General features: G+C 42.4%; 1 protein-coding gene across 5 annotated transcripts in view; it reads left to right on the top strand.

The window, feature by feature from the left end:
• LOC101094152 (membrane cofactor protein) overlaps positions 1-12,064 on the top strand; it is a 55,721-nt gene that overhangs the window by 29,878 nt on the left and 13,779 nt on the right. For 4 of the 5 annotated variants that reach the window (XM_023247355.2, XM_045048886.1, XM_045048885.1 and 1 more), the window contains 4 exons: positions 1,033-1,083; positions 1,595-1,630; positions 2,127-2,184; positions 10,306-10,596. In XM_023247355.2, the coding sequence (XP_023103123.2) occupies positions 1,033-1,083; positions 1,595-1,630; positions 2,127-2,184; positions 10,306-10,312 (152 nt within the window). In that variant the 3' untranslated portion in view covers positions 10,313-10,596. Of the gene's footprint in view, positions 1-1,032; positions 1,084-1,594; positions 1,631-2,126; positions 2,210-10,305; positions 10,597-12,064 lie in introns of those variants that run through there. The other variant, XM_045048884.1, reaches the window with a different exon arrangement.

Genomic DNA, 12,064 nt, shown 5'->3' with positions numbered 1-12,064 from the left:
ATTAAATTTATTGTCAAGTTGGTTTCCATAAAACACCCAGTGCTCATCCTAACAGGTGCCCTCCTCAATACCCATCACCCGCCCACCCCTCCCTCACACTCCCCATCAACTTGTATTTTTTTTAATGTTTTTATTTATTTTTGAGACAGAGAGAGACAGAGCATGAACAGGGGAGGGGCAGCCAGAGGGGGAGACACAGAATCCGAAGCAGCTCCAGGCTCTGAGCTGTCAGCACAGAGCCCGACGCAAGGCTGGAACCCACGGAGTGTGAGATTATGACCTGAGCTGAAGTTGGACACTCAACCGACTGAGCCACCCAGGCACCCCAAAACACAATTGATTTTTGCATGTTGATTTTGTATCCTGCAACTTTACTGAATTCATTTGTTGGTTGTACTAGGTGTGTGTGTGTGTGTGTGTGTGTGTGTGTGTGTGTGTGTGATCTTTAGAGTTTTCTATGTAAAAGATCATGTCATGTGTGAACAGAGATCATCTTATTTCTTCCCAATTTGGATGCTTTTTATTTTTTTTACCTAATTGCTCTAATATGAACTTGCAGTATTTATGTTGAATAGAAGTGACAAACATAAGCACCCTGTCCTGTTCCTGATCTTAAAGGAAAACTTGCAGTCTTAAATATGATGTTGGCTATGGGTTTTTCATAAATGGCTTTTATTATGTTGAAGAGTCTTTCTATTCCTGATCAACTTCTAAATTGTTTTAAAGTCCTCCTCTATCTTTTAATTTTAAGTAGACTCATGTTGAATTCGGGCTAATTTTGAGGATGCGGTGGTGATAAATTTGCTTGCCATACTGCAGAATCTTGTCACAGGAAATACCAATGTACAGGAAGAAGATTGTTGGTGACATCAAATATAAATTTATAACTTATGAGATTTGTATTAAGAAACATTAATATATAAGGAAAATGAAATTATTAGCAGTTTCATACAAAAGCAAAAAATAAAAACCAGTGAATTTATGGATCTTTAAGGTTTAGTCTTTCTTCTTTTTTTCCATTTTGCCCCCCAGGCTATCCTGAGCCCAATGAATCAGCATTATTTCAAGAACTGGAGGAATTAGGTATTATTTTGGCTATTAATTACTCTTCCTTATGAAACCTTGGAGTTCTATATAGAAATAGCTATCATGTTCCAATTATTTGTAGTTAAGGAAGGAACCAAGTTTCACGAAATTTGACACTGATAGTGATTTTAGTAGTCCAGATAACATGATAAACATAAGTGGTACTTATGTGTAGACACATGTAGGTAATTTCCTCCCATGTAGGGAATTCTAAGTGCCCAATAAGCTTTACTAAATAACCTGGTGTAGTAGCCACAACACAAAACAATGAAAAGCGATTCCAATTAAGAGTTTCACAAGATGGCCCCTGGATGTGGGATCAGAGTCCAAGGGCTCTGTGATCGGAATGATCTGGACACACTAGCAGTCGTGCTAAAACCACGCTGAGGAACTCTTTCTTTGCTGTCGTGTATAGATGTAGTGTATGATCTGAGCAAGATTAAATGCGACTACTCTCTGGGACCCTTGTGCGCTCAATTATCTTCAAACTGTTTTCATGTTTTCCCAGATGCAGGTATCATTGCTGTGATTATTCTTACTATCCGTAAGTAGCCCAAACTTCAATGCCACTTAAATCAAAATAGTATTGCGAGGAAGTGCGTTATTTTTTTAAGTGACTTTTCAGTTTCTGTGGTTTTTATAGCTTGAAATGAAGTACAGCAGTCTAGAACAGTCTGACCTTGTATATGATACTACACGTTTTGCTGGTGAATGTATATTCTTTTATATTCCACTTGTCCACTTAGTAACAAACCTAAATACTCCATGTGTTTTCAGGATGATTAGTCATGACCCTGCGTCCCAAATATGCTTTGGGTACTTTTCTAAACTAAGCAAGGATTCTTCCCTGACTTACTGTGGACTGTTCACGAACTTCTGATAGTGAAGAGTCTAGATGGAATATGAATATATATGAGCTTAAATGAAGTAGCATTTTCTGACCCTGAAATGTAACCAAAACATACTTATTTCTGCTGCTACATTTTGAATCTTGGCAAATAGCTCTCAGTTACATGTCGTTTGTTTCTGGTTTCTTGTAGTTGTCGGCCTTGCAGTACTTTGCACCTGCCTGTACAGATGTCTTCAAAGAAAGAAAGGGTAAATTAAAGGACATTTCTTCTAACTTCCGGTCCTTCTCACTCCTCACCTACGTGCGTGCAGCATTTGCACCTGTGCCTGTGCCATCTTTCCCTAAGCTGAGCCCGCATCAGTGTGCCCTGCCAGTCGCATCTGTTTACTAACAATATTTTAGGCTGCTTGTCCTGTCCCGGCGGCCAGAGCGACCTGCGCAGGCTTGCTTCGTCTGTTAGGACTTCACGAAAAATTTCTGCGGGGTGGGACTTGAGGTTTAAGTTCTGTAGCAAATCACGGAGCGTTACGGGGCCTTCCCCACCCAGCTTCCCCCTATTTCCTCAATTGGACCAGGGGCCAAGATGAAACTTAGAACCGTTCACTGTGGAGACTCGGACAGTTGTATTCAGTGGAGTTTTTAGGTGAAAGTTTCCATTTGTCCGGGTAAGTTAGGGAATTGTAAGAAGCTGTGCAGGTGTCTCTTTCGAAGACCCAGTTTGGTTTCTTTTCCTTTAGAGCTGTTACTTGTTAAACCGGGGAGTGAAAAGCAGCAGTGTTTGATTTCCCTCTTTCGTTCTCTCAATTTACTAGGTTGCAGTAAAACTGTTGGGGATAAACTTAACATTACTGAGGGGTAAGATTTACAAGGCACCTCATTACCCTTATTTTTGTTTTCATCTATAAAAATGAAAAATGTGGGGGAGGGACTTATAATAGAAAAAAAAAGTGTACAAGTACGTATCTTCTAGGGAGAATAGGGTTTTTATTTTTGGGACAGAGAGAGACAGAGCATGAACGGGGGAGGGGCAGAGAGAGAGGGAGACACAGAATCGGAAACAGGCTCCAGGCTCTGAGCCATCAGCCCAGAGCCTGACGCGGGGCTCAAACTCCCGGACCGCGAGATCGTGACCTGGCTGAAGTCGGACGCTTAACCGACTGCGCCACCCAGGCGCCCCGAGAATAGGGTTTTTAAACGTCAAACTTAAATTTTAATGAAATACTTTTCAATTCAGTGAAAGACTTAGAATAAATCCTGGAGCATAGATTAAGATTAGGTACTTTGAAATTTGATTTTTATTGATTTTCAATAATTTTCTTTCCTTGTAGTTTTGGAAATGACTTTCACAGCAAACCTAATAATTTTAAGACTTTTGGTATTCATGGGTTTATGATATATTTTGCCTTTATACTAGTCATCTGGTTTAGGGCATGTAATAAAAATACATTCTCTACACATAACGAGCTCAAACTCTTTTATGTTATTGGTTATCTTTTTTAAATCACAATGCCTCCACTTGAATCTTCAATCTTATATTTGTAGGACACTTGATATGCATATTTGATTTGTCAATCAGTAGCATACATTTTTTAAATTACACATACACATAGCATGAGTCGGAAATATTGTCAGTAGAATATTTTTACAAGTCTCAAAAAGTTTTGTGGCGAAAGCAAGACAAGATAGCTTTTTGCTCCTCACTTTCCTTTTTTGTTTAAATTCTCTGCATCAAAATGCTGGTTCCTTCACAAGTATTAATCAAAATCTCTTTAGCTACCAAGTTATGGGTCTTGTAAGCTGAGCCTCTGGTTCAAGATGGCAACGTGAGAGGATCCCCTGAACTCACCTCCTGTCCGACACACGACGTCTATAGCCACGTTCAGAACAGTTTCTCTCCGAAGGAGATCTGAAAACTAAATCTACATTGGGTGGATACAAAACCACATCAAGGGGTGCCTGGCTGGCTCAGTCAGTGGAGCATGTGACTCTTGGTCTCAGGGTCATGAGTTCAAGCCCCACATTGGGTGTGGAGCCTACTTGAAAAAGAAAAAGAAGACAAACAAACACAAACCCACATCAAAAATGAGTAGGAGATAGTGTCTCACCATAAACTCCTCCCCCAGTGTGGCAACCCACAGTTAGATGGAAGCTCACAACTCTGAGCTTCTTCCTGGGAAGCCAAATGTTTGAACCCCACGTCTGGCACCCCAGCTTTTAAGACCTGCACCCCAGAGATGGGTCCACAAAACATCTGGCTCTGAAAGCCAGTGGGGCCTAGGTCCACAAGGCTACAGCCAACCGAGAAACAGTTCTTAAAGTGCTCATGTGGTTTTACTTTGGCCAGCCCTCCAGGGTACAGCACAGACACAGCAGTCTGAAATGCACCCCCAGTCTTTCTGGGAAAGAGGCCTATTAGCTTATCTGTGTAGCTGAGGCCTGAGGTGACAGGCTTCTACCTAGACCCAAGTCTGGCCGCAGTCCTCTCCACAGACCTTGGAGGGCCGGAGCGACCTTTCACGCTCCCTCTGCCGTGCTCCACATCGCCAGTGCCTCCCGAAAAGGAGCTTGTGCACCTGTCTGGTGGCCCTCAGGGCTTATGTTGGCAGGTCACGTAGGACTGGAATAAATGGAGGAACAGTTGTTAACTGGCCGCCCTACCCAGGACACAGCACAGAGGTGGCCAACTGAAATCATCCCGGTCTTTCTGTGACTCGCCTTTTAGCTTATCTGCATAGCTATGGCCTGAGGAACGGGCTTCTAATTAAACACATGTCGGTGAGCCCAAGGCAATCCCCCCCCCCCCCCGAAACTGGGGAGACTGGTGGGCAGGCACCATCCTTGAACTCGCCTATCCTGCCCCAGATTGTCAGTGTCTCTGAGAAAGGACCTCATATACATGTTTGGCACCACAGCTTTCGTGGCTGCAACTCACACGACACGTCCCTTGATAACCAGGCCCTGCTGGTCAGCAGTGCAGTAACAAGTAAAGAGACAGTTCTTTTTTTTATGTTTCTCTTTGAGAGAGATGGAGAGACAAAGCATGAGCAGAGAAGGGGCAGAGAGGGAGACACAGAATCTGAAGCAGGCTCCAGGCTCCGAGCTGTCAGCACAGAGCTTAACGTGGGGTTCAAATTCACGAATCTTGAGATCATAACCTGAACCGAAGTCTGACGCTTAACCCACTGAGCCACCCAGGCACCCCGACATGTGAAATTATTTTGAAAAGAATCTTTTATTTCCTAGATCAGGGTCTCTTGCTACTACAAATCTATGTTTTTAGTTGTCCATTTTCCTACTAGGCCTCTGGATTTAATTCCTGTACTAAATTATGCTATCTGTATACCTTGCCTTTTAGTGAAACAGAGGTTAGAGGTGAATATACCACTTACTGGAATAGATCAACCACTGAGGCAGAGCAGATGTACCAAGTGGTTTCTACGAATGAGGGCATCACTTTATCTTTCGATACAATTAAAGTCTTAAGATCTACAGAAGCTGTTCTCTAGTGCTTATACTCTCACGATGCAACCATTAAGCCATAAGGCTGACATTTCAATGTGGTTTGAGTGTAATCCCCACCCTTTGATGCTGCTTTGAATGGTGTATGCGTTTGGGTATGAACATCTGGCCCGTTTTCCCTTAAATAACACTTGTATTTATAAGGCAACTCTGTACAATACCCCTGGGAGTATTTAGATGGGGAAATAATTTTTAAACTAAATCTCCATATCTAGGGAACTATCGTCCAAAATAAATTACATTGCATTTGTAAAGAAAGTTATTTTAGGGGCGCCTGGGTGGCTCAGTCGGTTAAGCGGCCAACTTCAGCTCAGGTCATGATCTCACGGTCCGTGAGTTCGAGCCCCGTGTCGGGCTCTGTGCTGACAGCTCAGAGCCTGGAGCCTGTTTCAGATTCTGTGTCTCCCTCTCTCTGACCCTCCCCCGTTCATGCTCTGTCTCTCCCTGTCTCAAAAATAAATAAATGTTAAAAAAAAAAATAAAAAAAAATAAAGTTATTTTAAAGTCTCTTTTGTTCACAGAGTAATGCCAAGTCTTAAGATTCATTCTTTCAACAACTCTAAAATGTGTTTTATATATGGTTGGGTGTTAAATGCATTTACAAATATATATATTCTACCTCAGCCCTTAAACATTAGAAACAAGAACACTGAAAACTGGGAATGTGAACAAGTTTGACTTCCTGAACTAAGAATATTATTGAGAAATACTCAAAGTAAATAGGGTAGAATTCTATATACTTTTTAGCTATTTATAATATCTTGGTGACCGAAGGAAGCTATAAAGTTTATGGCCTTTGTTCTTCACTTTTTCAAACAACAATAACAGTGAGAAATCAGGAATTCAGAATCAGTCAGAAACTTCTGTACGTTAGAGAGCTCTCACACTGGTAGCAGTGCTGGGCGGGGGCACAGAGTGAACCTGTGGCCTGTAGTCTTCTCGAAGAGGATTTCACTCTTTAAGAAAGTTAGATTCCACTCTAAATTCCAGCAGTGGGTGATTTTCTGCCCGTACTTGAATAAGGACATGTCTTACTTTAAACAATGTCATATAAGAGTAGTGAGTTTGGCAGGAACATCTCCATCCAATAACCTCAGGTTGTATCAGAATCTTAGTTGTTTTTGTTTTTGTTTTTTTACTGTTACTTACTTTTGAGAGAGAGAGAGAGAGAGAGAATGAACTGGGAAGGGGCAGAGAGAGGGGGACAGAGAATCCAAAACAGGCTCCTTGCTGAAAGCAGAGAGGCTGACACAGGGCTTGAACCCACAAACCGCAAGATCGTGACCTGAGCTTAACGGACTGAGCCACCCAGGTGCCCCCGGAATCTTAGTTTTTATGTGCATCTTACCATATCTGCTAAACGCACAGTAAAAATTAAGCCATGCATTTCAGGAAAGGAAACAGTATCTGCTGTCGGTGGAACAAAGGAACCAAAAAAAGCAAACAGCTGTGCTAGCACCGGATGCTGGGGTGGAACAGACCGTGACCTCGCTGAGTCCTCACATCAGGCAGGGTCTCTTTCAAACAAACCACTGGGCAGAGAGGAGGGACGGCCACTCACATTCAGAGTACGGTTTTGCAAATTTTGTTTTGCACTTTGACAGTTAGTAGCATCAGTTAGGCCAAAGAAACGCTGCCTTGAGAAGGACATGATTGGGAATCATGTTTTACAAGTATCGTTTTACGGATAAAGCATGTTTATGATGCACCGTAAGTGTCCCCTCCCTGAGGGATCGGTGAGGTACTTCGGGAAGATACGCTTGAGCAGAAAGAAACAGGAATTTTGAATTAAGTACGAAGGTGAAGTTTTACTATACCCATTTTCACATACTTTTCAGGGATGTCGCACTTGCTCAGAAACAAGAGATGGCCGTACTGTTGATTTTTAACAAGCCCAGTTGACTCTTTTGCAACCAAAGATTGTTATGCTATCTTCAAAAAAAATTGTTATGCTATTGTTACGTTGTTTTTCCAAAACAGACTTTTATACTAGTTTCTGCTTCAAATTTGTTTTATTTTGTATATTTATACAAAATTGCTCTCGATATGTAAATATAAATTTTGTTTTTCAAATAATGGCAATTATATATGCCATTATATACATTTATATATATGGGATAAAATGAAAAGTTTCTCTAACGACGTGGAAAGTAGCATATGTGAAAGGTTGCTAAAACCGGAAGAATGTATTTGCAGTGAAATGAGAAGTCCCATGTGGGGGGTAGGGGGGGGGTCTTTATTGTTCATATTTTGAAAATGGGATCTTCAAGTGTTGTGAAAAATAAAATCCAAGATGGGAGAATTTTCATTTGTGACGATGCGTTCATTTCCAGTGTGTTTTAGCTCAGAGCAGAGCATGCTTGTACTTGGCCCGACTTCTCTACGCGTTCCACTCCAGCCCCTCACATTGCAGAGTCTTGAATATGTCCAGGCTCCTCGCCCAGCCCGTCCTGGGCCTCTCCTGCTCAGAGGTGTTCAGTCCCAGGTGCACAGCGTCAAGTGCAAGGTTTCTCGCAGGCACCCTGAAGCTTTCTACAATTAAATCCCAACGTGTCTTCCGAAGACTTCTCCATTTCTTCAAAGAACCTATTGTCCGTCGAGCGGACCGTCTGCCCCACGTGCCGGGCTGTGTTCCTGGTTCACTGTCGCCTGTAGCACTTCTAGTCCTGGCCGGGTCCTGGACATCTTCCCCAAGGCTCAGCTCCTACTGCCCATTCCGTGAAGCTTCTCCCGACTTGCCCAGCTCTTAGAGCCTTTGTGATGTTACCGAACCTTGAGTTAACCGGGTGTCTATATGCCTGTATCTGGTGGCAGATATACCTTCCACATCACGTCAGTGCGTGGGTGTGATTAAGTGCTTACAAACCCAAGCCCCAATGATGAAAGTGGAAAGTTTGATTTGTGTAATAACAGGGTTTGCTTTTGTTTACACAAAAAGTTTTCTTGGTCTTTTTTGCAGATTCGAATTAAATCAGATTGCTACATGTCTGAGATCAGACCTCAGTATTTTTAGTATCATGGCTGCACGTTGGAATTGCCTGGGGAGTTTTGCTGATGGCTGGGTCCCACCCCCCATAAGTTTCTCATGTCATTGATCTGGGATGATGCTTTGGCATTGCTATTTTTTCTAAGTTTCTCGAGCGATTCTAATAATGCAGCTACGGTTTAGAACCTCTGCATTAGTGATTCTCAAGCTCCATAGCCCATTTCTACACATAAACTAATAAAAACAGGACGTAAAGGCTTATATTTACAAAATGCTGTTTGTTTTAATTGAGCATATTACATCACAATACAGTTTGAAACTTGAAATGTTATTGCCTGGTTAACAAAACAAGACTTTTTGTGGTTTGAAAAAAACAGAGGCAATCTTTCTGATAACAGCTCTGGATGAAAGTTAGGTTGTTTATAAATATAGAAAATAATTGGGGCACCTGGGTGGCGCAGTCGGTTAAGCGTCCGACTTCAGCCAGGTCACGATCTCGCGGTCTGTGAGTTCGAGCCCCGCGTCAGGCTCTGGGCTGATGGCTCGGAGCCTGGAGCCTGTTTCCGATTCTGTGTCTCCCTCTCTCTCTGCCCCTCCCCCGTTCATGCTCTGTCTCTCTCTGTCCCAAAAATAAATAAAAACGTGGAAAAAAAATTAAAAAAAAAAAAGAAAATAACTTACTAAATTGTATATGGCTTTAGATTGAGAGTGTAGCATATTTCTAAATTGGTATAAAATATACAAGGAAGGTTTTTTTGTTGTTTTTTGGTTTTTGGTTGTTTTTTTTTTGTTTTTTTTTGTTTTTTTTTTTTTTGGTAACCAGGGGAGCTTTTAAGGTGAAAAGGTGACTACCAAAAGTCTTCTCAAACAATGCTGAAGAGAGAGAGGATGGGCACAAATCGGAATTTGCATTGTTACAGAATACTTTAGCTTTAAAGAAACAACCGCTCTGGTATTTGAAATCTTAATAATGTCTGACAGTTAAACTTAATTTTAACCAAGAATGCACTTTCTTAGATCTTTTACAAATTTGCATATTTTTACTTAAGAGCAGGATTTAACATAGTCTACTGACTTCCAGAAAGATGTAAAAATTGAGTGTCCATGCATTTCCTCCCCCCTTACACATGGTTGCTTTCATCATTTCCAGGTTCATTTCAGAAAAGGTTACACTATGGGGCGCCTGGGTGGCTCAGTCTGTTAGGCGTCCCACTTTGGCTCAGCTCATGATCTCATGTTCTGTGAGTTTGAGCCCCATGTCAGGCTCTGTGCTGACAGCTTGGAGCTTGGAGCCTGCTTTGGATTCTGTGTCTCCTTCTCTCTGCCCCTCTCCTGCTCACGCTCTCATTCTTAAAAGTAAATAAACATAAAAAATTAAAAAAAAAAAAAAAAAAAGGTTGCACTAAACTGAAGCGGTCAGCTTTTCCATGACGGGGCACTGCTGCCCTCCTGTGGCCTTCCCCGGCATTGACAGTCCCGAAGTCCTTCCAACTTTGTCATTGTTCACAGGCTCCGACCATTGCGGTGATTCCCAGAAGCCGTTTTTAATTTCATGTTGTATCCAGTATTAACTAGGTCTTTTCTGCTTTCCTTCTGTGAAATTACCATTCTAAAAGGGCTTAACTCTGCCCCTTGTTGCTTAAATATGGGAGAAATCCAATACTGGGGTCTGTGGTCAATAACATCTTCCTTCCCTCTCAGTTCCGTACCTGAAGGTAAACAAATCACCACAAGTATAGATCGCATGGAGAAAGTTCCCCACTCTGATTCCTGACTTGCTACCCCAAGAACATTTGCAGCTGGGTAGTAAAACTGATGTTCGCATAAGCTACTTACGTTAACATCATTTATCTCCCTTACGCAGCTTTTAAAAACTTGAACCATTTTCTGTGGCCGTGGCAAGCCTTGTGCCGATCTATGGAAATCAAGCAAGAGCTCTGCCATCCTGGTGCTTAGGGCTGGTGGCTTCAGTGAGAATCTGGAAACCACCATTGTTGAGATGACAGTTATGGTGTTTGGGAAGATGGTCAACTGGTCACCCAGCACCACCTGAAAAGGCTCCCAGGAAAACACCCCTTCCATTTGCAATCGATGTTCATTATTGGAGAATTCCTGGTGTAGGACCCCATGGGACTGCGCTTCAATTTCGTGTGTAGTAAGTCTTTTTGAAATGCAGATTCTGATTCCCTAGGTCCCAGGTGGGGCCAGGGTTCAGCATTTCCATGAGTTCTACCTACTGCCATTTGTGGTAGGCTAATGGCCTCTGGCCCTGTGCCTGGGAGGCACAGAAGAGTGTGGAAACCAACTGGCCCACTCATGCTAGGGGCACTGGGAGGACAGCCTGAACAGAGTGGTTTGGGACACCTGGTGGGGAGGGTGGAGAGACTGGGGTGTTGCTATTTTTTGCCTGATGACCAACATGGTGGGGCTTCAGGGAATCGACAGTGGGCCCACAGTGGAGGCGGGACCCACCTACACCAAACCACACCCCTCCGTGGGACCAAACCAGACGGCCCCTCCTCCAGACCAGTGCAGCCACTGGTTCCAAAGCACCATCAGATATCGGTCCAGTGGTTTTCAATTTTCTGATTTGATTCTTGGTCAATTCTTATATATATATGAAGGGGAAGGAGGCAGACTTCCAAATCCAGGAAGCATAGAGAACTCCTTTCAGATTTAACAAGAATAGTTCTTCTCCACAGCATATTAGAGTGAAACTGGCAAAATACAAAGATAAAGAGAGAATTCTGAAAGCAGCTAGGGACAAAGGGGCCTTAGCCTACAAGGTAGACACATAAGGGTAGTTAGCTAGAAGGGAGTGGCAGGAAATATTCAATGTGATGAATAGGAAAAATATGCAGCCAAGAGTCCTTTATCCAGCAAGGCTGTCATTCAGAATAGAAGGAGAGATAAAGGCTTTCCCAGAAAGACAAAAACTGAAGGAGTTCATGACCACTAAACCAGCCCTGCAGGAGATCCTAAGGGGGACTCTGTGAATGGAAAGCAGCAAAGACCACAAAGGACCAGAGACATCACCACAAGCATGAAACCTACAGATATCACAATGGCACTAAATCCATATCTTTCAATAATAACTCTGAATATAAATAGGCTAAATGCTCCGATCAAAAGACATAGGGTATCAGAATGGATAAAAAACAAGATCCATCTATATGCTGTCTACCAGAGACTCATTTGAGACCTGAGGACACCTTCAGATTGAAAGCGAGGTGACGGAGAACCATCTATCATGCTAGTGGAAGTCAAAAGAAAGCTGGAGTAGCCATACTTATATCAGACAAAACAAATTTTAAACTAAAGACTGTAACAAGAGATGAAGAAGGGCATTATATCATAATCACGGGGCCTATCCATCAAGAAGAGATAATACTTGTAAATGTTTATGCTCCCAACTTGAAGGCACCACACAATCAATCACACACATAAGCGATCTTATTGATAAGAATACAGTATTTGCAGGAGACTTTAATACTCCACTTACAATAATGGACAGATCATCTAGGCAGAAAATCAATAAAGAAACAATGGCCTTGAATTATACACTGGATCAGATGGACTTGACAGATATATTCAGAACTTTTCATTCAAAAGCAGCAGAATAC

Source organism: Felis catus, chromosome F1 (assembly GCF_018350175.1).
Source record: "Felis catus isolate Fca126 chromosome F1, F.catus_Fca126_mat1.0, whole genome shotgun sequence".
NCBI lineage: Eukaryota > Metazoa > Chordata > Mammalia > Carnivora > Felidae > Felis > Felis catus.
The sequence above is the reverse complement of the archived record's forward strand: the minus strand, read 5'-3'. Positions and strand labels throughout refer to the sequence as shown.